This window comes from Cuculus canorus, chromosome Z (assembly GCF_017976375.1).
Source record: "Cuculus canorus isolate bCucCan1 chromosome Z, bCucCan1.pri, whole genome shotgun sequence".
Taxonomy (NCBI): Eukaryota; Metazoa; Chordata; class Aves; order Cuculiformes; family Cuculidae; genus Cuculus; species Cuculus canorus.
The window spans coordinates 19,069,179-19,092,873 of NC_071441.1; the positions used below are offsets into that span (position 1 = coordinate 19,069,179).

General features: G+C 38.5%; 1 protein-coding gene across 8 annotated transcripts; it reads left to right on the forward strand.

The window, feature by feature from the left end:
- The first annotated feature begins 276 nt into the window (after positions 1–276).
- Positions 277–19,995, forward strand: LOC104068702 (programmed cell death 1 ligand 2). Of its 8 annotated transcripts, none has more exons than XM_054055459.1 (8): positions 277–456; positions 1,349–1,494; positions 6,005–6,073; positions 7,408–7,770; positions 8,823–9,107; positions 9,644–9,784; positions 10,524–10,565; positions 19,874–19,995. In XM_054055459.1, the coding sequence occupies exons 3-8, from the start codon at positions 6,019–6,021 to the stop codon at positions 19,954–19,956; spliced, it is 969 nt and encodes a 322-aa protein (XP_053911434.1). In that variant the 5' UTR covers positions 277–456; positions 1,349–1,494; positions 6,005–6,018; the 3' UTR covers positions 19,957–19,995. The 8 variants fall into 8 exon arrangements, with proteins under 8 accessions (XP_053911434.1, XP_053911438.1, XP_053911437.1 ...); XM_054055463.1 differs by lacking the exon at positions 19,874–19,995 and adding an exon at positions 17,307–19,372; XM_054055462.1 differs by lacking the exon at positions 19,874–19,995 and adding an exon at positions 18,366–19,372.
- Positions 19,996–23,695: the final 3,700 nt, after the last annotated feature.

Genomic DNA, 23,695 nt, shown 5'->3' on the forward strand with positions numbered 1-23,695 from the left:
GCCAGTTGAGATGTCAAGGCTATATACGGCTCTAAATAGGTATAAATCCAGAATAAGAATATGAACATAATTAAAAGCAGAACGTTAGCATATAAATTGTGCAGAATCTTTTGAATAAACTGAATAAACTTGTTTGGGTGCACGTGCTCAGCAATGCAGTACACAGAACTCAGAGTGTTTTCAGCACAAAGCATTCAAAACGAAACTGGAACTGCTTACAAATTCCTAAGAAACTTGGTGGTTTCCTTTTAATAGTCAGTTGATTTGTAACAGAAAGCCTAAATAAGATCAGCCTTCAAGCTGTGCTATTGGTGTATGCTTTAAACTGATTACAAGAGTTGGATAGTTTCTCCTATCATGCAAACAGGAGAGACCAATAGACCTGCTTTGTAAAGCTTTGAAAGTCCTAGCTGTTATATGGCCCTGATTCTTCCAAGGACTGCATAAAGATCTGACGTGAGTATAATGCTACTAAAATGCAAACTGATATTTACACTATTTCTGACTGATGGATTGCAGATTTTTTTTTCTTATACTTTTAAAATTTGCTTAAATTAAGTTAATTTTCAAACTATTTGAAGGGAGTGGACCCTGATTCTGATTCAGAGATTGAATAAGTCCCAGGTCCTAAAACACAGTTACATGTTATAATTTCAAACCTTGGGAATAAGAAGTTTAGAAGCTGAACGTGTCTTGCAACCCAATCTTGTGCTATAGGCAACGGCAAAAGAGTGATGCTAGCTTCAGCTTATCATTGAACTGTTGCTCTTTGTAACACTTTTATTCTAGAAGCTGTATGGAGAAAAAAAATCTGTATTTATTTCTATCTATATGTTCTTTTTTACTTTCTTTTGGTTGTTACTATACACCTACTTGCAGGTGGGAGGTTGTTTTGAAGGTACAGCAAATCTAGGGACGTTAACCTTCTGTATTCCCAGGAGGAGCACAGGCTAGGAAGAGAAGAATTTCTTGTGCTTCTCTGAGAAGTCTTTCTTTCTGTAGAAGCCAGAGATATGTAAGGCAGTTTGCAGTCTATCACAGCAGAGTGTTAGCCTGTGTTGGTCAGTATCTGTGGCTAAGAGCTGAAAGGATTGTGTTCCCCAGACTTTACAGCTGCATTTTAAATGTAGGACATTTACTGCAACAAAATTTCAACCTGATCTTCTCCTAATACAGATAGGAAAAAAAAAAAATCGAGGTCATATTAGAATTATTGTATTTGATGTTGAACAATAAAAATGACAGTGGAAAAGATACAACAAGTGGCAGTTAAACAGTGCAGGGAAAGTGAAAATTCACATCAAGGCTGTGCAAAGAAGGAAGTAAATTATACCGCTTCACCTGACAGCTAAAGTGAGATGGAGAGCGGACTGAAATGATGCAAATAGGCTTTCACGGGCAATGTGAACATCAGATATAAAGCGATGGACCAGCACGGTGAGGTGGACAACAAGGGACCACAATAAGGGTGCAACGGCAGAGAAGGAAGAGCAGGTGAGAGAGTGTGTGTGTGAGATGGGTTGGAGAGAATGAGGGCAGCAGGCTGTGTTCACAGAATATACTGAGGTAGGTGTGAGAAATGGGCTTTGAACAAATGTTAATACACATTGCTAGTATTATTATTAAATCCCTGAAATGGAAACAGACTACCTTATTTCTGATGGTGAAATATACAACAGATGTAGTTTGTATGAGGATCTAATGCTGATTTTTGTTGGTTTTTTTCTGACTCTGGATTTTTAAACCTTTTTTTTTTTAAACCAGGTCTTTCAAAGAAAGGAAAATCAGTTTACTAATATCATGAGGAGGTTGAAAAGCTTGTGTCTTTTTGCACATATGAGAGTGTTGGGAGGAAGCTTTTGAAATCACAAGATACATAAAATCAAAGGAGTTTCAGTAACAGAGAAAGACAGAAAAAGTAAAGAGTGACTGTGACTCCTCAATATTCTGCAGTGTACATATGTGTATAAGATAGTCTGTTTTCCAACAAAACATGCATAAACCTCAGTTTTATGAAGGAAGATCTGTATTATCCCAAAACAACTAGCTTAGGAGTGAGAAGCAGTACAGTCACATCAGCCTGGTATTGGTCTGGTGCTTTCTTTTGGCCAAATGGAATCAAGCAGGATGCCATGTTAGCACAGCTTGATTGCTTCTGGTATTCAAATTAGTTTGCCTTTCTGGAATATTTCCAGAGGCCACTGTGTTGTGTTTTGTGCAGGCACCACCTTTGCAATACAAAAAATACAAATGCTGCAGAAGGAAAATAAAAATATGTCCTGAATAGGAAAAGAGCGCTCTGAGCTGAACTCCACAAGGCTACAGGGCATGTCAGTGGCAGAGCAAAAGTGCTCAATGTAGGAATGAACAAATCAATTGCGAGACTTCTGTTCCAAATCTGTAACAAAGTCTGTCACCTCAGAATTTCTCACTGTCTTTCAGATCATGTGTAATACCTTCTTTGCTAAAGTGAACTCGATAAGGTCAAATCACTTTTGACCAAACAGGTGCCAATCTCCCTCAAAGCTCACTGTGGTTCACAACCTAACTGTTCCCCTAAAATAAGATCCAGTAGCCACAACAATAAACAAACGTCAGAGATCTATAGTAAGCATAACTACTTAAAAGAAGTATCCCAGCTTTTGCTCAAAAGCTCCGTGGTCCAAACATGTAGCAGAGTTTGATGTTCTCCTTTTGCCACCACTTTTACCTCCTTAAAGCATCCTTATAAAATACAGTTCTGTTAGGACAAACACCTCTTAATTTCTGTCTGTAGAACTGAATGAAGTCTATACTTTATGTTGAAAACTGAATATGTTTAAAACAGTATTGTGGCCAGGAGTGTACAGCTGATGCAGTTTGAAATGGGAATGATGAGTGTAAATTTTCTAAGACAACAAGAAATACTTTTCTCACTCCTTACCAGGAAAATTTTGGGCAGCCACTAGAGATTTTATGCAACCTGGTGCATTCCATTGGCCAAAAATTACTTTTATTTTTGGAGATGAGTGTTATACTCCCTGTGGGTATGTGAGCTTAGGACTAAAGTCATAGATATGATCAACTGAATCAAAAGGAGGAAAACTACACGTAGTATCATTTTGACCTTTGATGGAATTCTAGTAATTTATTATCATTGCCTGCCAGATTTCACTCAGCATTGACTAAGAAAACTTACCAGAATAGGTTCCTTTTGGGCCAAAGAAAGTCAAGTGTGGGTTTCAACTTACTACATTCAGTAACATAATAAAGCTGTATAAAAAGAGAAGATTATATCACTCCCTTTCCACATTCATTTTTTTCACAACTTGTTTTTCATTGTTCCCATCCATACCTTTAGCCTCAGGCCCTACATCTTCACTGGAATTACTACAATTTATAAAAAGCCGTGATGACTTTTAGATGTCTGATGCTATGGTTTTCATCCCTTCAACCCTCAAAAGTTTATTCAACTTAATTTTCATAATCACGCAGCACTGTATGAAAACTTGCTTTTTCTTCTGCAAGTTGGTCTGGGAAATTCATTTACTGACAGGATCCGAATAGCTGTTGAAATGTCATGCGACTTCCTCATGTTCTCAGAAGTGAATTTCAATTCCTGACTTAGCTGCCAGAACGACTAAGTGCTGATTTTTATGGTGCAGTGTTCCTTTGTTATATCCCTATGAAATTGTAAACAGACAATGCATAAGCTTTAGACATGGCCTTTTGCTTAAAGGGGAAAAATAAAAAAGACAGTGCTGTGCATGAACTTGCTAGAATAGTTGTACAGAAAGACTACTGCAGAGCAAGGCATGGCATATGTTTTACAAAAGGTAGGGACAAAATAAGGGCTATTCTATAACAGCATGAAAAAATCACTTTGCAGATGCTGGTACAGACCTCTTTATGGAAAAGTGTCAGGATGCCTGGCAGAGACACATAATTGCATGGGCAAGTTGCACTAAGATTCACAAGAGATTGATGTTCACTAGTAAGATCAGGGAATTAAAGAAAGGCAGCTTTGAATACAGATCCTTGCTGATCCCCACAAGCATTCTATGACTGCTTTCAGTATCACACATGAAAATGTTTCCCTTTTTGGGTTCTTCTCCTTATTTATGGCATGTGTCACGCTGTTCTCACACTAATCCATCTGGTCAGGCAAGATTTACTCTTACTTGATACTTAATAATTAGGATGCTATCTGCTGGATCTTTGATTATGTATCTCTTTATATCTGTTCTGTCCTTTTACTCTCAGTAATATTCATAATAAAAAAGTCCCATACCCTGCATTATACGAGATACATGATCTGCATTCTCAGTGTATCCTGAGCTATAAAAACAGAGTAGATCATCTCAAATGTCCCACATGAGGCTAATCCAGTGATCTAAACATTCATGTGCAATACTGTTCCATTCTTTGTTCGGTTCTTTGCTCTACGTCCATCTGCTTCTAGGAGGCTGTATGGAGAAGTGAGCATGGCAGGAGGATGATACATTTCTTTTGAGAAATTGAGAAACTAATTGAGAACTAATTGAGTACTAATTGAGAAACACTGTTGTTGCTACATAATGTGTGAAGTTTAAGCTGGCTGTCAGGGTGGTACATGATTTTTATTTCTGCATCCAAGAAACAGAGATACTGATGCTGATATTGTTTATTAGCTCCTTCCTTGCAGAGCTAAAATATTTAAGGTTTATCACACATTGAGTAGTGACTACTCAGCCAATCCTCTGATAAAGATAATTATCATTTATTTACATGTAATGTCTGCTTAGTGTAGTTTGTATATCCACCTTTAAAGTGACATAAAAGTCATTTTAGCTGTGACAGCAAAAGATTGAAGTCTAAATTTCCAGAAAAGTACTCTAATTTTGGCTGCTGACTTTGCTAAAGATTAAGCTTGACTTTCTGAGATACTGAGACCTCAAAGGTGGAAGCAATCATAGAAATGCAGAAAGATCAAAGTCAGAATACTTCAAGATGAGCCATAAATAAATAGGGAAGTAAAGTTAAAAGCCCTCTCCAGTAAGTCTGGCTCTGGGGAAGTCTAAAATTGTTCCTTCTTTCCTTTACTTCCTTATGCTTATTTCTGGATCTCCTTCAGCATTTTCTCAGATTATATTATATGTTAGCATGCTTTATTCAAAGTAATTCTTCCTTCTATTGTCTTATTATTTCTGTTATAAATGTTGTCCCAGGTTTGGGGTTGTTTTGGTTTTGCTTTTTAGTTATGTTGATCTGCATACAGTAGTATGAACTAAGGTCTGCTTGTTACTGGAACAGGAAGATACTCACTCTGAAAATGGACTTTCTACTTTTGCATTATTTCAGGGCTGTTGGTTTACTGTCAATATTACGAGGTACCTTCACCATGTCAGGCAGTGCCATTTGCAAAGTGAATGGATTAGGGATTAGCTGCAGTAAGGCTTCACATCTAATCCATTCTGAAGAAAACTTTGATTTACTCATCCCAAGATTCCCAGTACCTCACATTGAGTTCCAGGTATCTACTGGTCTTGAGGTTAAAGAACTCAGACAACAAAGCAATCTCAGAAAAGTATGCAACCTAGAGTTGAAACCAAATCAGGGTTAGCAATATTGTAAACTAGACAAGATGTTAGTGCAGGCAATTAAAAAGTCTGCTTGTGCATAAGAGAAGTTTACTGCAACTAATATTTATTATTGATGGGTAGAGTTTCAGTGTGAAGTTGTGGTAGAAGTGCTGCCCTGTCAGACTATTTAAGACTGCCTAGAAGCTACAGATCCTGAAAGTCTCACAAGTGAAGTTATGGAAATGTTTTACTCCCCTTCATTGCCGCAGGTCAGTGGTTCCAAGTGTGTGTGTGGGTTGTTTTAATCAAGCTTTCCCTTGTTTCTAGTGGTAGCCTAGTGGAGGTTTTGTATTTCTGCTCATTTTTTAGCTGTGGTGGGTTTTGAAGGCTAGCACAGTTCCCATTCACCTCAGCAGGAGAAGGCAGTTGTTGCAAGCTCTGATGAAATCCTACTTTTGTTTCAGATCCACCTGAGAAAATGTTCCAGATCCTCACAATGTTGTTGCTAGAAACGCACCTCTCCATGGTTTCAGGTGAGAGAGAGATTGCCTTCCAATTCCACCAGCAGAATCAATACAGCAAATACCGCTACGCCCTCAGCAAATGGGCTTTAGCACCTCCAGTAATATTTGCATGAACAGTCAGTGGTGTCTTGAGCCTCTGCTTTGCAATGGGTTACAGAAGGCACTGTGTCCTGTGTACTGACTGAGCACTGGACAGATGTCTGTCACTTTCCACAACGAGGCTTCTCACAGCATACTGTAATGACAGCTGAGGCACACGGCAATAGCAGGCATGGCTACAAGAGAGAGGGTGGCAAAGGTAACCTAAGCCAGTTGTAGAGTACAATAGAACAACCTCAGCATGAGGCAGAGTGAAGTAAAATCACATGTATTCCTCTGTCCATGCCTGTAGCAGGCAGTATTTTGGCTAAAAAACGGAAGAGGCGTGGCACTTCATCATACTATTTTTTCCCTCATTACAGTTGTATTAAAATGTGTAAACAAACCTTGCTAAGAGGAATTTAATCTTTCCCTGAAAGTATTTCACAAACACATGAAATAGAAGGAAAGCATAAACCCTTGCATGAACTTCTCTTATGAATGTCACTATCAATAATTTCAAGTGCTTCTGAATTAAAGCTATCAGTATATGGTACATCCAATATAGAAACAAGCAATATTGAACGAGGTATCATAAGCAACTCTCGATTTTATCAAATACACTTTAAAATGGTGGACTATTCATAACAATATGAATTTCAGATTTGGTGAATGGCTAAGAAGATTATTTTTATATGCTTTCTGTAATACTATTGCACGTATCTGAGAAGATGCAAGGGATTAAAAGAAACTCACTTGGTCTCAGGCTTGTGGAATACTGTAATTGCCACATAGCAATACTTCCAAGTTACATATGCTTATTCAGTACCACTCTGTTTCACAGTAGTTAGCACTGGATTTTCTCTTTGTGAAGGATAATGAGGTTAGATTTACATTTCCACAATGAATTGTTGGTTTTACTAGAATTTTAGGACATGTAAGATACGGTGATAGTTTCATAGAAGTGATCACTGTCTTGGCACTGACTTAGTGTTAAGTTATTGCTAAAATTTGAAGGAAAAAAACTATGCTCGTTCTGTCTTTGTCTTTGAGATTCAGTAATCAATACAGAATACAGATTATTTTCTATAAATACAAATTATATGGTAAAAATGTTAGTGCAAGTAATAATAAAAAATGCTTAAAACTTCTGGCCAAACTAGTAACTATATGCCTAACTACATGACATCATCTTGGTAAAAATGAAAGAAAAACGAGACATATTTTAATACAACAAACAAAACTCTTTTCTTTTCCTGTTGTAGCTTTATTTACAGTTGAAGTTCCTCAACAGCAATATGTTGTGGAGTATGGGACCAATGTGACCATGGAATGCAGATTCCCTGTGAACGGTTCATTAAGCCTAGAGCTCCTGACTGTTGTTTGGCAGCAAAAAAGGCAGGGGCAGTCCAAATCAAAGGAGGTTTACATGCTCCGAAATGGGAAGCCATTCCTTCAATCTCAACATCATGATTATATAGGAAGAACAGCACTTCTGCACAGTGAACTGAAATTAGGACGAGCTATCCTTCAGATCACCAGCGTGAAGGTCACAGATGGAGGTTCATACCTATGTCTAATTGAGTACCAAGGTGTGGACTACAAGTACGTGACTTTGGAGGTAAAAGGTTAGTGGTGGAATTGAAGGTATTATACTCAATGACGGGTCTCTACTAAACTGCTACAGGCTTGTAGAAATTGATTAATTTAGGGGAATTTGTGGCTAATTCTGTCACCACGACCCTGTGCTCAGTGCCTAGATGAACGAAAGCAGTTGTATTAGTGTCAGCTAATCTTTGCTTCAGTGGCCATCTGAGTTCTCTAGAAGCAGCTCATGCCAGAAAGGGAGAAAAACTGCCCCCTCGCTGTCCTTCATTCCTCTTCCTTCTTCCCACAACCCCTTGTCCAGTGCCCCCACACCTGGCCTCTCATTTGACCCCTAAAGGTTTCTCAGAGGAGCTCTAATTTACTCATAAGCTCTACTTGCAACTACCCAAGTGGCTGGGAATTCCCCCAAGTGATTGCAGCTCCCAAAGCAAGGACATGTGATTCTTTGTGTTCATCAAAACCAAATAGACATTAGTAAGAAAGACCTATGTTACTGGATAACACGACAGACCAGTCCTTTGAAAGGCTTTTGGTGTTTCCCACTAGCTGCAATTTGTCCATGTGATACAAGGCAGCATTCATTTCCCATCCAGGCATTTAAATAAAAAGCTTTGTCAAATGCAAAAATGGATACAGGCATTTTTAACACCCATATTTGTTCCTTTGAACTGTCCTCACACAGAAATTCTAGGTTCATTTTGTTCTAGTATGATGAAAATATCATACTTGATTATAAGCTATGGTAAAACAAATATTAAAACAGCTTTTCGCCTGATGCAGCATATTCAAAAAGTGAAAATACAAGTCTCATGAGGTTTCCCTTGTTTCCTCAGCATTGATAAAATATAAATTCAGTGTTAAATGATGCCTTGCATAAAGTAGTGGAGGAACTTCTTTCACTCTAGGCACAAGAAGGATGAATAATGAATATTGAATTGTTTTACAAAACATCCTTCATCATTTCAAATAAGTGTGCCTCAGATACAGCCATAGACAAAATACGGCATTAAAAAGGAAGGAGGGGAAGGGAAGTGGGCAAATGACTAATTTCACTCAACACCTTCTTATGCAGCATTCTACAGGAAAATAAACACTCAAGTAATAAGAAAACCAGCTGAAGACAAGTTTGTTTTTATGTGCCAGTCAGAAGGCTTTCCTCTGGCAGAGGTTTTCTGGCAAAATGAGGAGAAACTCAACCTCAGTGGATCTGCAAATACCACCTACACAGTGACCACAGATGGCCTCTATAATGTCACTAGCTTACTGACATTCAAACCAAGTATGAGTGAGAACTACAGCTGTGTGTTCTGGAATAAAGAACTGAATGGAGAAACTTCAGCTCACATTTCCACTTCAGGTTCGTATAACCTTGAGCTTCCACAAAACAGAGAGTGTTTGTACATACATGGTGTCCTATGACCCTTCACTAGAATCTAGTTCTAGAAAACACTGTAACACTGAGGGTCTGGAAAAGGAAAAAGTCACTATGACTCATGTGTTTGAAGGCTCAGCTGGCATGCACTCCTGCAAGCCAGTCTGTTGGTTTTCTGTATATTTTAATTTTAGGGTAGTTCTCATAATTTAAAAGAAATTCTTTAATCTGCATGGGTGTCTTCCTTGATCTAGACTCCTAATTAATTGTTCTTCAAAGGCGGTAAAGGTCAATTGCAGTAGTGCTCACTCAAAAGCCACACAGATGAGAGATCTGACTCAGCTTATAGTAATACTGCAGAATAAAGTATTCATAAAAAGAGTGTAGAACATTACATTGATAAATTTTGAGAATCTTTTGTTCAGTCAGAGCAAGACTTTGGGGAACCAGAATGGATAACTTCATAAACTATGCCTGTTTTGTAAGCTATAAATTTACTTTCTTTTCATGTTTTTTGACAGCTTCAGTGAGTACACAGTATAGCAGACAAAAATCCCTGATCTTATTTGTCATCCCCACATGTGTGACAGTAGCTGTCCTTCTATCTGTACTAATAATCTTTCAAAAGAGAAAATCATTCAAGAATGGGCAACCCAAAAAAGGTACATTTTACTTTAGCTAGTAGATTTTTCACTTATTTTTTATTTTTTCTGTGAATGACCTTTTGGAAATTTTAGTAATTCTAGGCACACTTATGTGTCTTTGGTCACATTTTATTTCTAGTGGTGCTGTGTTCTAAAAAGACTCCTTGGATCATATGAGTTTTTCTTCACGTTGTTACTTACATGAGACAAGGTATATGAAAGACACATTTTTATATCTAATCAGTCATTATTCTGTAAAGAACACAAACAATTTTGGCTTAGTAACGCAGGGCTGTAAAAACATAGTTTGAATGTTGTTTTTCTTCATGGCTACAAAGACATCGTGGCTACAGCATATGACACGGAACTTTTATTTGTTATGTCCTTTAAGGCTGAATAACTAAAATTGTACTGCACTACTACAAATAACATTTATTTCCTTGTTTGCAAGTCCAATAGTGGAAAAGTAATAAAGTACACAGGTTATTGTTCTAGTCTTGCATATTAATAGACTTCCGTAAGCTAATACAAATGTATTCATTGCCATGAAATGAAAGCCTTGCAATCAAGGGCTTAAGAATTTGGTTCAAAATCTATAAAAAAACAGAAGTTTAGATAAGTTTACATATCTCATGTCAGTTAATAATAAAATTAAAGAAGCACAAAGCTCAGTTTAATCTAGAAGTTTGTTGAATTATATTGTTTCTTTCACAACTAGAAATGCTTAAGCTAAATTTGTATATGTTTACTTTATCAGACAGGAAAAGAAAATTGAACCCTAACCTGGAAAATGAGAAGAGTAAGTCATAGTTTTTTCTGTATTTATGCTTGCAGCTTTTTCTTTCTTACAGCTAAAATCTTTATAAATCTGTAGATGCAACTTAAATAATGTTACATCAAAACAGAGTCTAGTTTTTAATTTAAATTTAGCTTTTCTTCAATTTTCTAAGAATATAATGTCTAATGTCACGACTTTTTCACAGGCAATGTAAGAACTTACAATATTTTTTTTCACTGAAATACAATTAGCTTGCATATATAGCTCGATTTACATCTTTGTATGCTAACTGCAGTTCTAGTAGCCTTGGCTGAGAAGGATACACAGAAAGCCAGTTGTTTTTGAAGGCATCAAGGTGTTTGTGGCAATAGCGTGTTATATGTTTGGCTCAGGCCACAGATTTTAACAACAAACAAAATGATACCTTGTTTATCTGGAATATTTGATCTTGCGCTGTGCTACTTCTTGTTTTACAAGTACATCTTATGACTTTCCTAGACATCCAAGAATTTTTTACGTTGAAGAGGGAAAGTAATGCCTGAAAAACTATAAGGATGCATACAGCTATCCCACACTAAAATTGAACTGAAAAATAGAAACCACCATAGAAAACTACAAAGAAATATGATAAGAAAGTTCTTAAAACACCTGCTTATATAAATCAGTTTTGTTACTATAAATAAAAGTCTGATAGGCTTATGTAGTGTTAGAAGAGAGTCTGTGGCCAGTGCTAGGTGTTATGGCATTGGGTTCAGCTGTAATTCCTTGGTGTATGAGTAGATTGTAACACAGCCTATTGAGGCCAGTGCCAAGGCTGCCTAATATGCTCCAGGAAGATGAATTATTCTCCCTCAAGGAGAAAAAATGGAGGAAAACTGTAATGCAGCTGACTGAACAGCCAGAAGAAACAATACTTAGCAGTTTCAGGACACACAGGCAAGTTTGGGCTATCCCAAGGACAGGAGTCACTTGAGATGCCAACCATGTTTCTTACAGCTAGAGAAAATACATCAAGAAGTCATCGGTTTAGAAAAACTTTCATAGGTGAAAGGAAAACAAGGAATTGGATGGAGAGGGCATGAATTCACTGATACCCATGTCACTTCAAATTGTAGTCCTTGCATCTTACCTGCAACTGTCCAATCCACGGCCATTGGTGGATATTACAGTCAAAATGACACTTTCAGAAAAACACTTTCACCTTTCAGAAATCAGCACTTGCTGTATTCAAAGGCCCTTTCTTATTTTTCACATGATGGTGTGACACTTCAGTGGAATTATGCCATGAACAGAGCTTGAGGCAAGCAGCAATCTGATGCCCAGTGTTTATGCATGTCTGAACATAATTCCAGTGCACATTGTCTGAGCACGGTGTGGCTTTCTGTGGCTTTTTGTATTACTGTTGTAGAATTTTTTTTCACTTTGTAGGCCCTGGCCACCTCTGTGCACTTAGTGAAATGAAAAAATTAAAGGAGAGGTAGCTGCTTCTTGTGGTTTTGTTTTACTTCTTCATTTCAATGACTGAAAATCTTTGTGCAACATGCAGTAAGTCATATGGCAAACATTTGTATTTCTCAGCATTATATGTTTTTAAGAAACACTGGAAAGACCCTTTTTTCCATGATGAGTAGGTAGTTGAAGCATAAAAGCCACAGATACTTTACCAGAGAGCCTTAGAAATGACCCTCAAGGCCCTGGTTACAGGAACAAGCATTGTTCACATTATCATTTTAGCTTACAGCTCAAGCTGTATCAGCACTGAAGATGTAGGGCATATGACCTCATCACTGCAGTCCCAGTTCTGCAAACTTTTATGCAGGTGTACAGATTCCCATGGATGCTATCTAACCAGATTTCAGTTTTGCTATTTCATTTATATGACTGAAAGTCAGTAATAGCTTTGATGTAATAGAAAATTGAGAATTTTGACCACAGGTAAGAAAGATAATTCTTCCTCTGAAAAGATTGAAACAGGTTGTCTTTGTATGGCAGCTCTAAGGAGCCATTGTAACTTCATCACAGCCCAGAAAAGCCTGCATACAATGAAGACAGAGCTTTCACTCTTTACCGTTCAGTTGATAAAATCAGGCTATTTATTTTCTTAGATTATTGCATAGATTTTTAAAGTAATACTGTTCCATTCTCTTTCTTTAAGGAGATGATTTTAACTCTCAAACTGAGGCTTTATACTTGTCAACTGTCACAACTTCAAGAGACAGTGAGAGTGTGGCTCTGTGAAATCACTTCATCTCACATGCCATCATTTGCACTTATTCTGGTTTTGGAGACTTCAGAGAAAAGCACTTTAGCTTTGGGATAAACAGTGAGCTCACGGGGATTTATTGGCACTGCAGCAATGGAAAGCTGTGCCTCTTTGCATTCCGTATCATGAAGTTACTGAGAATTACACTGTCATGAAATGTGGTTTACCATCACAATGAAATTATCTGAGTGCCTTTGGTACACTTTACTTTTGGACTTACTATTACTCAAGGAATTTTGATTTAAAAAAAACCTTTATTAACTGTTCTAGTCCCAGGAATGGTGCTTGGGTCCAAATATCTTGTGGCAATTTGAATAAAAGCTGCATATGCTCTCTTATGTCTAAACAGTCGTCTTTCAGGTGGAGACATCATTACATGCCTGTATCGCATTTCCAAACTTTCCACCACATTAAGGTGGAAATTACCACAATTACCACCAGCAGAACAATGTATGGAATATATTTCACATCACAAAAATAACAAGAGGTTGAAAAGGACAAGGAAAAAAAAAAGGACAGACAAAAAAAAAGTCCCAACACCAACAGTAAAGCAACATTATGTCACAGAAGAGAATTTTAATGCACAGTCCATCAGTAAATCAGGTTAAAAAATATGAAATATGATGCAATGCCACATTACAGTAAAAAATTTTAGACTTGAACTGATTACTCAACAGAATTTTCTTTGGGAGGAATTTTGGAAGTGAAAGCAAAAATGAATCTCAGCCATTATTTTTAAACAGTAATTTTAAGTTTTATCAGAGGAAAAGACGTCTTTTCTACACCAGGCACTTATCTGTTTTACTTCCTGTTACTGGAATGCCTAAAGATGCCTCCTTCAACTCTGAATACGCTGTGTCCTGGGTGTAGCTTTGACAGTGCCAGTTTTGAAATAACACTTAACAGAAGAACAGTCTTGCGTCTTAGATAGTCATCAGATAGGGAAGCGAAAGCACTGGAAAGGATGTGCCATATTTATTTTCAAAGAGCACTGGCTCTGGTGAGCTGTGTTTTCTCCTAAGATAGATATAACAAGGTTGAAAAAAAGGTGTTCACATAGAAACTACTTTTGTTATTATGTTGCTCTTGCAAAAGGGCTATCTGTTTCACAAAAAAAAAGATAATCAGTAATATTAAGGTTTTCTTCATAATACTTGCTCTGGATTTAGATGGGGGCTTTCTCCAGGGTGATGTTGCAACTATTTATTCCAGCATGAAGTGGACCTACCGTACTGCTATGAGACCAGAAAGACAGCACACATCCCCTTTTCTTGTTTAACCAAGCTGATTTTAAACAGCAGGGCTGCTGTTGATTTTATGCGTGGAAGAGAGAACTATACCTCCCTCTGTCAACAACTCTACTTTAATATGTATGTGTTGTACCTTTACATACTCAATTGTATGAGTGCGTTGGATTCAACTGAGACAAATCCACACTAGACTGGCTATGTCCTTGCTGACACGGCAATTCAGGTAGACATGAGAGAATCAGAGGCAGCTTCTTGAAGCATTGCTTAGCTTCAGATGCAACAGCAGCTTGGGGACTGCTCTGGCTTGCACTGTCTCACAATACTTAAAGGTCATTGCACAAGGTCAAGCAATTTATCCCCATGCTAGATTTGTACTCCACTGGGAACTATGGGCCCCTCCACCAGCCACAGTGAAAACCTAATCCACTGTGTTCCTAAAGGACTTCATTTTCATGTCTCTAGTTCTTTTTTTCACTCTTAACCATAAAATGGAAGTAATTAAACCTGAATTTATGTGGATAAACATGAATCGTATATCACAGCCTTTGAAATTAGATTATGGTGATTAGCATTGTTGCTTACTGAAATGAAAGTCACCTTGACACTCTCTTATGCTGCTGAGTAAATGTTGCCTTGGCATGGGCAGGGGAGAAAAGGTGCAGACAGTACTTTCTTCCCATTTTACAGGAACTGCAAACACTACCTTGCTTTCTCTCTTAATGGTCTGTACACTGAAAAGTTCCACCTGACATCTCTGGGCAGAGGCCGCTTAGCTTGGCAGAACAATCCTATGCTCTATCCACTCCATTTCATACGAAAGCAAAGATAGTACTTTTTATGATAATAACCATGAGAATCTACAGAAATGTATCTTGGTTTATGAGCTTCTATCTTTACCAGATCTCACTGGATACTTATGAACTGAAATGAAAATATATCACAATGATTGTCACATCTTCATATGTGGAAGTTAGCTTGTCAGCAGCTTGACCAGTCTATTTGTGTCTATGAATTCATGCATGAGTTCTTTTTCACTGAAAACCATTTGTCATATGATGTGTGTGTGATATGATGAGTCGCTGCTCTTTCTGCTTCAGCTACTGTTTTACACGCTGTTATCTTGAAACAGCTGAAGTAGGAGTTTTCAGATACAAATAAACTGCAAAATGTTTGAAATGTTTGTGGGTTTTTTTGAAATTTACAGTGAGTCAAAAGCCAATATTATTAGACTACAAAATAGAAAATATTAGATGTTTTTAGAAGTAATATAAAGATTAATTTGTAGGGATTGACTTTAAAACTTACACTCTCAGTTGGCATTTTTGAGTGATGTAGTGGACACCTCGCACAGGAAGCTTCCATTACCTTTTCTGATATGTACCTTTTCTATTCATGTCCGTATATTCTTCCGAACCAGTAGAATGTGATGAGCAAAAGCATGTTAGTGTATAAGGTATGGATTCAGCTAAAGTTGGTGGAATGTTTGTATGAAAATCTATGAATGTATGGATACGCAAAGAGTCTACTCACTGTTTTGGAGTCCTCAAAATCACAGTTCATTGAATTTTAATGATAACCATTTTTCACAAGCAAGAATAAAAAAATATAGTTCTTAAGTATTGAATTTTTTTTTGTATGGCTAAGGAACACTGATTCTCCAGTCCTCTGATCTGCTTTACTATGAGTAAGACATTTGCCATTGCAGCACAGGAGCAACTGGCAAATTGGGTGATAAGTCACCCTGCTCATTCCTCACCTCTGCTATCTACAACAGATTTTAAGGGCTCTCAGTAGCTTCCTCTGGGCTTTTCTACCACTGCAACACTTTTACTATCTGCGAGTTGTGTCTTGTTCTGTGAGCACAGAGAAGAGTAAATTTAGTTCTGTTTTGTGCTACGTTCACTTTCATACTAGGAAACCGCTTAAACCCAGTCCGTTTACTTGATTTCCATTAGTACAGACATGGCTGAAATCGACAGTTAACATCAAGAATGTTAATATTTTTTGAAAAAGACTGAAGCGGAAGAGGGATTTCTAGCAGCCAGTTGAAATGAAAGTCTTACTAGACTTACATCTGCAGAAACTACTAGTAGATTCTAAACATGGCTTACTGGGAGCAATTGGAAAAACCTTTTAGAATGAACAAACCCCAGTGTCTTTCTTAAGAAATGGTGTAGTTATCTTTTCTTACACAATTTCTTTCTTCACCTTGCAACCAAACCTAGTATCTTCCAACTTCACAACGCAGCAAAGGAGAAAGATTTTACAAAGCATCTCTATACTGTAATGAATCCCTTACTTGAACAGACCTAACTTCAAAGTAGCCTTTTCCTTCTGTGGGTGTGTGGGTCAACTAAGTGACCTGCATAAGTCCTTTCTAACCTAAAGTGACCTTTGACTGTGAATATGTTGTTCAAATTAGCTTACATATTCTTTGTAATTTCCCGACTTTTCTCACACTCTGATGAAAATGTGGCCTGTATAGCCCTAGATCAATGACTGCAATCTGGTTTGACATGACATCCTGGTTTTGTTCAGTATGTCGTCAGGTGTTCCCTGAAATACTATTTTATAGCTGACACAGGGTACTATTTCATCCAACTTCAATATGCAGCCATATGGCAAAAAGTAGCTGACACAGGTAAGCACACTGTGCAAACATTGTTAAAAGCTGACTTTAAAGAACCATTAATTGAATTTAGATGTATTTACTTTTGGCTTCTCTGTTTACTGCCCTTTTTTCTGCAGCTGAGGTTTGTTTACTCACAACCCTCTTTCTTTAATGGGCTTTTCCAAGTGAGAAGTGAAATGTCTTTTTGTGCGAAGTCTGTGTTAGAAACCACTTTATGAAAGGAAATAAAACAAACAATACCCAAGATAAATTTGAAGATTAGGTTTAAGTGCATTCCTTACACACATGTATTTTTCAAGCAGTGGGGCAAGATGATTACATGAGTATCGGCTGGTGAAGACAGGGCTATCTGTGGTGAGGTGGGCAATCTATCTAGTCAGAAATTCAGAGTTCTAATTGCAGTGGAAGTGTTGCCAGCCAGAAGATTGCTGTGGTACTGGATGACTCCATTTGTGAAAGAAATTAACCTTTTTTTCAGGTGACATGATGAACATACTATTTCCAGACTGAAAGCAAACAACTGTCTCAGTTTTAACAATGCTCCAGCATGGCAACGGCTACACTGAAATACTAAGCTGACAAATGGTGATATAACTCTTTCCACCTTTCATTCATAGACCAGTAGAGTAAAACCTGGCAGAACAAAGAAGCCAGACGCTGGTGAAGAGACATATAAACCTGAGAGTGCCAGTGAGAAAGGAGAAGCCTTTGGTGGGAAAAGAGAACAGGAGAACGTCAACAGTTTTTGTTTCAAGAAGGACACAGAATTTTTGTGAGATGAAAGACTGTGAGCTCAAAGAATTTCCTGCTTCATATGAGAAGCCATGAACTGCTGAGGGATGCTTCTGTACATCCCCCAAATATTGCAACCCTCATCCACAGAGCTGACTCAGACTGGTGGGAAAACTGAGACAGCAAAACAGCTATAAACTTACCAAGCAAACATATTTAGATTTCCATGAAAAGCCTTTGATTTTCTGTATGTTTGCTGTGCACATACCTCATCCTCCTAAAGAGTTGTGCAGTAAAATGTAAACCAGAGTGTAGACCTTGCTGAGATATTGGGAAAGGTGTCAGAGATCGAGCCTGTTTCTAGATTAGTTATATGCTCAAAGTCGGGAGCAGGATCTGATTCAGTAAACTCAGAGACGGAGAATCTGGTGGCTCACCAGCTGAGTGGCTTATTTACATGACACTCTAAATTTCACAGAGCTGGGTGTAGATAAGTATATGCTGTGAACAGGAACTATTTCCACCTTCTCATACATTCTACTCTTGACATAGATTTAATTCCCTCTATGTTATAGTTTATGAAGGATTGTTCAGGTTCTTTATAACAAGCCTCAAACTTCACCTCTACAGGGCTTTTATTTTTTCAAAAACTGAAAATGTGTATTACAGTTGCTGCCAGAGAATAGAAAATCAGAGCTGAGTTGTACAATTGACTCCACATCGGAGAAAAAAAGGTGGGAAAAGCCTGAGGGCATAAAAAATTGTCTTGCATCAGTCAAGACAGTCTTGAACAAGACATAATCTGGAAGACATTTCCGGGGCACCAGACAACTCTGCCCAGTCATTGCTGACCTTCCTAATGTCTGATACTTCAGACAAGGGCACCACTATGGTGGAAGCTGAAGTGTGCACTGAGATTAACTTAATGTTCCTGATGTTTCCAGGTGAACAGCTACAGTTTGGAACATGAAGATCCAGTTGTGCATCTTGTCTGACAGAAGAATCTCTAATAGGCACGAGCTGAAGTTTTTTTGATTCAGATAGGGAAAGCTATGAAGAATTGTAGGAAATGATTAGTAAAATTAACTAGACAGATGGGCTCGCAGTCCCACGTAAAGAAGGCCAAGGACTTTCTCAAGTAAAACATCAGCATTCTATTCATCTTCTCTGTGCTGGGTCTTGATATAAACAATGCATTCTTTATCAATCTGTATATTATCAGCGTCATTAATTGATCTGCCTCGGGTGCTCTGTCAGCTACAGCAGCCCGAGAGCACATATAACTTAAGTCCAGTTCTGGGCTACATATACGACTCGCTCCCTGATATATTACTTCAAAACAATATCATAACCAAGATAATTAAGCTTCCTGTTTCCAAGCCTGCATAATTGTCCTTTTTGTTATTGCCCTTGGTAGTACTCTTTAGATTTTGTCTGCCTGCCTAAGCGGGAAGTCAGGATTGCTGTTAAAAAAAAATATCACTTTTAGGTTATTGAAAGAAAAGTGCATCAGGATTGAAAGGAGTTGTTTAAAAGTCAATAGTGGCATAGAAACAAAGGTATAAAGTGGTTCTGTTCTAAAGGCAGTGTAGAGACCAAGCTTCTTGAAAGTTTTAGAGTAGAGAGGCTCAGAGTTTCTTTTCAGTGAAAGTGATAGAGCAAACCACAGATTTGTTTACAGCTAGAACACAGTAAGTTTGTGTGGAAGGTATTGTATGATTTGGGTCTTGTTACACTGGGGTGCTGAACATGGTAATCATGAGACCTTTACCATTCCAGTCTTACAGATCATACAAACCATTTTTACCACGTGTTGAGGTCTATGCCTGGGAGGACACCAGCTTTCCTGAAGTTACAACTTTTGGGGCACCGTTTTCCACCCAGTGTTGCCTGTATTAATTTTCTTTCATAATCCCATTTTATAAACAAGAGTAACAAGCTGCAGTTATCCACTACAGAGTCCTTATTCAGCAACTCTGATTGCCTAGGCCTGTAAACAAAAAAAAAAAGAGTCTTTTTTAATAAAAAAAGTTTTGCTTGTGATGTCTGGTCAACTCTTTTTCACCTCTGGGTTTTTCCCATGAAAACAAGAACATGTGCGCTGTTTTGATATATACTGAAACCTTACTTGACATCAGAAACAGCTCTCACCTTACAGTGTTGTAAAGTAAAATGGTAAGCAACCTGCTGCTGGTTTAGACAACAGAATCTTCACAGCAGGAGTAACGAACAAGGTAAACTAAATCATTCTTCAGTCTTGCGTGGTGGCTGCTGTGAACTGTTCACTCCAACTTACAGCTAGATGCTCAGGCTTGCTCCACACCAGCCTCTCACTTCATAGCTGTCTGAGAGTGGGAGCACTCATACAGAGGACCAGTACCAGTTATTGCCCTGCTTGCTGCTCTGATCCTGCATACATTGGCCAGCTAATGTGTGTATTTGCCATTTGCAGGCACAACACGGCATGGCTGTTTGGAGAACTGGGCTTTGTGCCACAAAGATACACTCTGCAAAGAGGAGCTACAAAGCATTTGAAACAAATCATAAAATCGTAAAGTTGGAAAAGACCTTAGAGATCATCAACTCCAACTGTATCTGTCTGCTACCAAATCATGTCCCCAAGCACCTCATCTACCCGCCTTTTAAACACCTCCAGGGATGGTGACTCAAGCATCTGCCAGTGCTTGATAACTCCTTCTGTGAAGAAATTTTTCCTAATGTCCAATCTAAACTTCTCCTGATGCAAGGGAAATCATGCTAAACAACCTCTGATAACACAATTTAGGGGGGAAAAAGCGACACAACTTGGTTTAACCCTCTCCTTTTCCCTATGAATGTCCCTGAACATGTTTCAGATCCAAAAAGCCACGGGGAAATAAGAGAAACAAAACTGGGAAGAGTTAGGGAATCTGGCTTGTAGTTCCAGTCTAATTCCACACGGTAAATTTAAGTTGAACTTTAATTTTTATTAGTGTTTTAACAGGATACAACATACTTCAAAACCCCAGTTTCGTTCCTGAAAAGAGAGAATCTTCCTTTGGCTTTTGGAAGGCTGGGACAACATTATAAGCTTGTGGTTTTTTTCCTCCAAAAACTGGGAAGCGGAGATCTCAGTGCTACAAGCTGCTTTGTATAAGCAGATGTGATATATTTAAAGAAGTCCACTGAAGTACAGCAGACTGTACTGCAACAAGCATATTTGAAGGCAGGGACTTGTTTTAATGAAGTGTCTGCCCAAAGAGCAGGTCATACACCCCAGTGTGACAGTATCATGTTTATTTGGACTTCTAACTTCGGGAAACAGTTGCTGCTGAAAGCAGTAGCAAAATAGCTGACTATGTTCATGAACTGCCTTTAAAACTCAAATGCCTGCTCTCTTAAAGAACAAGACAGCCTTGTTTTGGCCCTGTTTTCTACCCTGAGTATGAGTTCACATACAAAGACTCAAGATAGGGTCTATTTTTGTGCCGAATTTTGCAATTTGTCATCTGATGTAGTTTGTAAGAAGCATAGAACTTCCTGAGAAAGGAATTTAATTAGCTGACTTCATGTTTTCTTAAGTTAGTGTAGCATCAACACAGTATCTTGTATCTGAGAATCTAGAAGTATTTTCCAAGTGTATGCAAACACGATGACACTATTTTGCTGATAGAGAAGGCAAGCACATACCTCAGTAAAAGCAAATTGAAGGGCATCACAGGAGTAAAAGCTACATCTCCCAAGGTTTCACTATCATCCTCTCATACCTATCTCTACCATCCTTCCAGGGCAAAGTGCCAGTGAACTGCAAGAGCAGGGCTGCCCCTCAAGGGCACGGAACCAGGAGCAGGGGCTAACCTCGGCTCCATGCCCTCCCCAGCAGGACACAGCTTTGTGGTGCCCAAACTGGAGCAAGGCTGGTGACAAAATCTCTCATCAGCTCCTCACCAGCCAAGGTGATGCAACAGCTCCAAGATACATCCAGGGGATCTGGTTAGGTGCAGCCAGCCAGGCCTGGAGACAGGGCAATCTGTCCCACCAGGAAAAGCCCTAAGTCAGGATGGCGGAGCACAGGGCTGGACATAGACTTACCTACAAGTCAGCTCAGGCAAGACATGGGTGCCTAGGCATGAGCTTAAATGGGGGTCCTAATCATCTCTGCAGGAGAGCAGGAAGTCTCCTGTGACTCCTATTCTTAGAGCAGCCACTTCTGCAGAATCTATACTCCTTCTGCTTTAACCGTCATATTTAATTACAGCCTTGCATATTGCTATTTTTAAATATTGAAGGGTTTTTTGTTTTTTTTTTTCCAATAGGGAAACACAGATTAATAGAGCTATTTTATTCATACTCACATGTAACTATTAACAAATATTAAAAGTTGATTTACTTCCAGTTGATCTTCATTGCACAGCAGCATGATTTTTTCATTAGGAAAGCATGAACAGTCTGAGCTCCAACTAGAGATTTTGAGAACTCTGAGCAGCGTTATGGCTCACTTGATCCCTGTATGCACTCAAAGTGACTCCCTGAAAATATGAAAGTAATCAAGAAACAAAAGTTGTCCCAGCTTCCCTCTAGTCAAGACTTGCTGAGCTGACCACAACACTGCTAACACATTTTATCTGAAGTTAGGCAGACTGTTTACATGCTTTAGTGACCTTCCCACTTTTTCAAAGCAAACTTAGTTAAATATAACAGGATGCCATCCTGGCACAGCCTCTAATAGCCACACAGCATGACTTTGCAACTTTGCTACTTCTCACAACACAGCAGATCAGCAGATGGATAGCACTGATAACACAATAGCAAATGGTAGAGACATAACTTATACCACTTCTGCCTTCACTGAACAACCATGCTCAGGCAAGGCCTTTTAACTTAAAGAGAGCATTATATAAGTATCATGGTACGGGGCCAAGCTGAATAAATTATCAGCTCAAGTACCACAGGAAGACCTAATAGCAGAGTAATAGAGAATTAATCAACAAGATCCCATAATAAAACCCCATCATTTACAGACTAAAACATGGCAAAATGCAAGAGCAAAGCAAGTACAGTTAAAAGAAGACAATGACAGATGGTGACTATGATATTTTAACCCTGCAAAACAGGGAATAGGCTGCTAAAAATCTGCAGCTTGTTTTACTAGGCAACCCTGAAGATGTGGAAAGCAAATAAATTCATAGCTAAGCTAATTCTAATTCTGTTGCTATGCAGTTATGTAACCCCTGCTCTGACTGTTGGGCACATAACCTTGGCATATGGTTTGTCTCAAACAACAACAGGATTTTTACAAGGTCTCTAACCAGTAATTTGTTAACAAACTAATGAAGGTTTCTTTGTATGCTTGCATTCGGCCTTGCTGAGCTTTATGAGATTTTCAATGTGTGAATAAAAAACTCTCATCTTTACAGTCTGGCACACTGGAAGTGCTAAAGTGTTTAACATATTTAAGTACCTTTGAAGCCAGTGAGAATCACTGAGGCACTTAAACCACACGCTTTCTAAACTGGAGACTTCTGACTAAAGATCTTGTCGCATCACTCCTCTACTAGGCACGTACCTTTTTACTCACAGTGATTATTTCAACATATTTGGAATTAGCTAGCAGTTTTCATTGACCCATACAAGTAAAACAGAAAAATAACTCTTAATATGGAAATAAAGTATTTTTAATAAAACCAAGTAATTTTCTTAACAAGACTGTAAATATGCCAATCACTCTGAGACTTGTGTTTCTCAGGATTGTTTAAGAAAAACTGGTGCTATGTTTCATCACATGATTCCAGAAAGATGAGTAATGGAGATTCTGCCTGTGCATGTCCTTATTTTGCATTAATCGTCCTTTATTTACTCTAAGTATTAAGCCACGTCATACAGCAGTATTCATGTTAGAAAACTGGCATTCAACAACACATAACTGGATGAGGGGATGGCTGTGGATGTAGTCTTCTTGGACTTCAGTAGCGCCTTTGACACAGTTTCTCATAGCATTCTGCTTAGGAAACTGCCTGCCTCTGGCCTGGACAGGTGCACACTCTCCTGTGTGAAAAACTGGTTGGATGGCCCAAAGAGTGGTGGTAAATGGAGTTAACTCCAGCTGGAGGGCAGTTACAAGTGGTGTCCCCCAGGAGTCAGTGCTGGGTCCAGCCCCGTTCCATGTCTTTGTCAATAACCTCAATGAGGGGATCGAATGCACCCTTAGTAAGTTTGCAGACAACACTAAGCTGGGAGCAAGTGTCCATCTGCTGGAGGGTAGGGAGGCTCTGCAAAGGGATCTGAACAGGCTGGA

Bases quoted from the DNA above. Each gene is read 5' to 3' on its own strand.
- LOC104068702 (XM_054055459.1), top strand. From the start codon at position 6,019: ATGTTCCAGATCCTCACAATGTTGTTGCTAGAAACGCACCTCTCCATG. The intron at 7,771-8,822 runs GTTAGTGGTGGA...CTTCTTATGCAG, and splicing joins CGTGACTTTGGAGGTAAAAG to CATTCTACAGGAAAATAAAC. The intron at 10,566-19,873 runs GTAAGTCATAGT...TGCCATTTGCAG, and splicing joins TAACCTGGAAAATGAGAAGA to GCACAACACGGCATGGCTGT.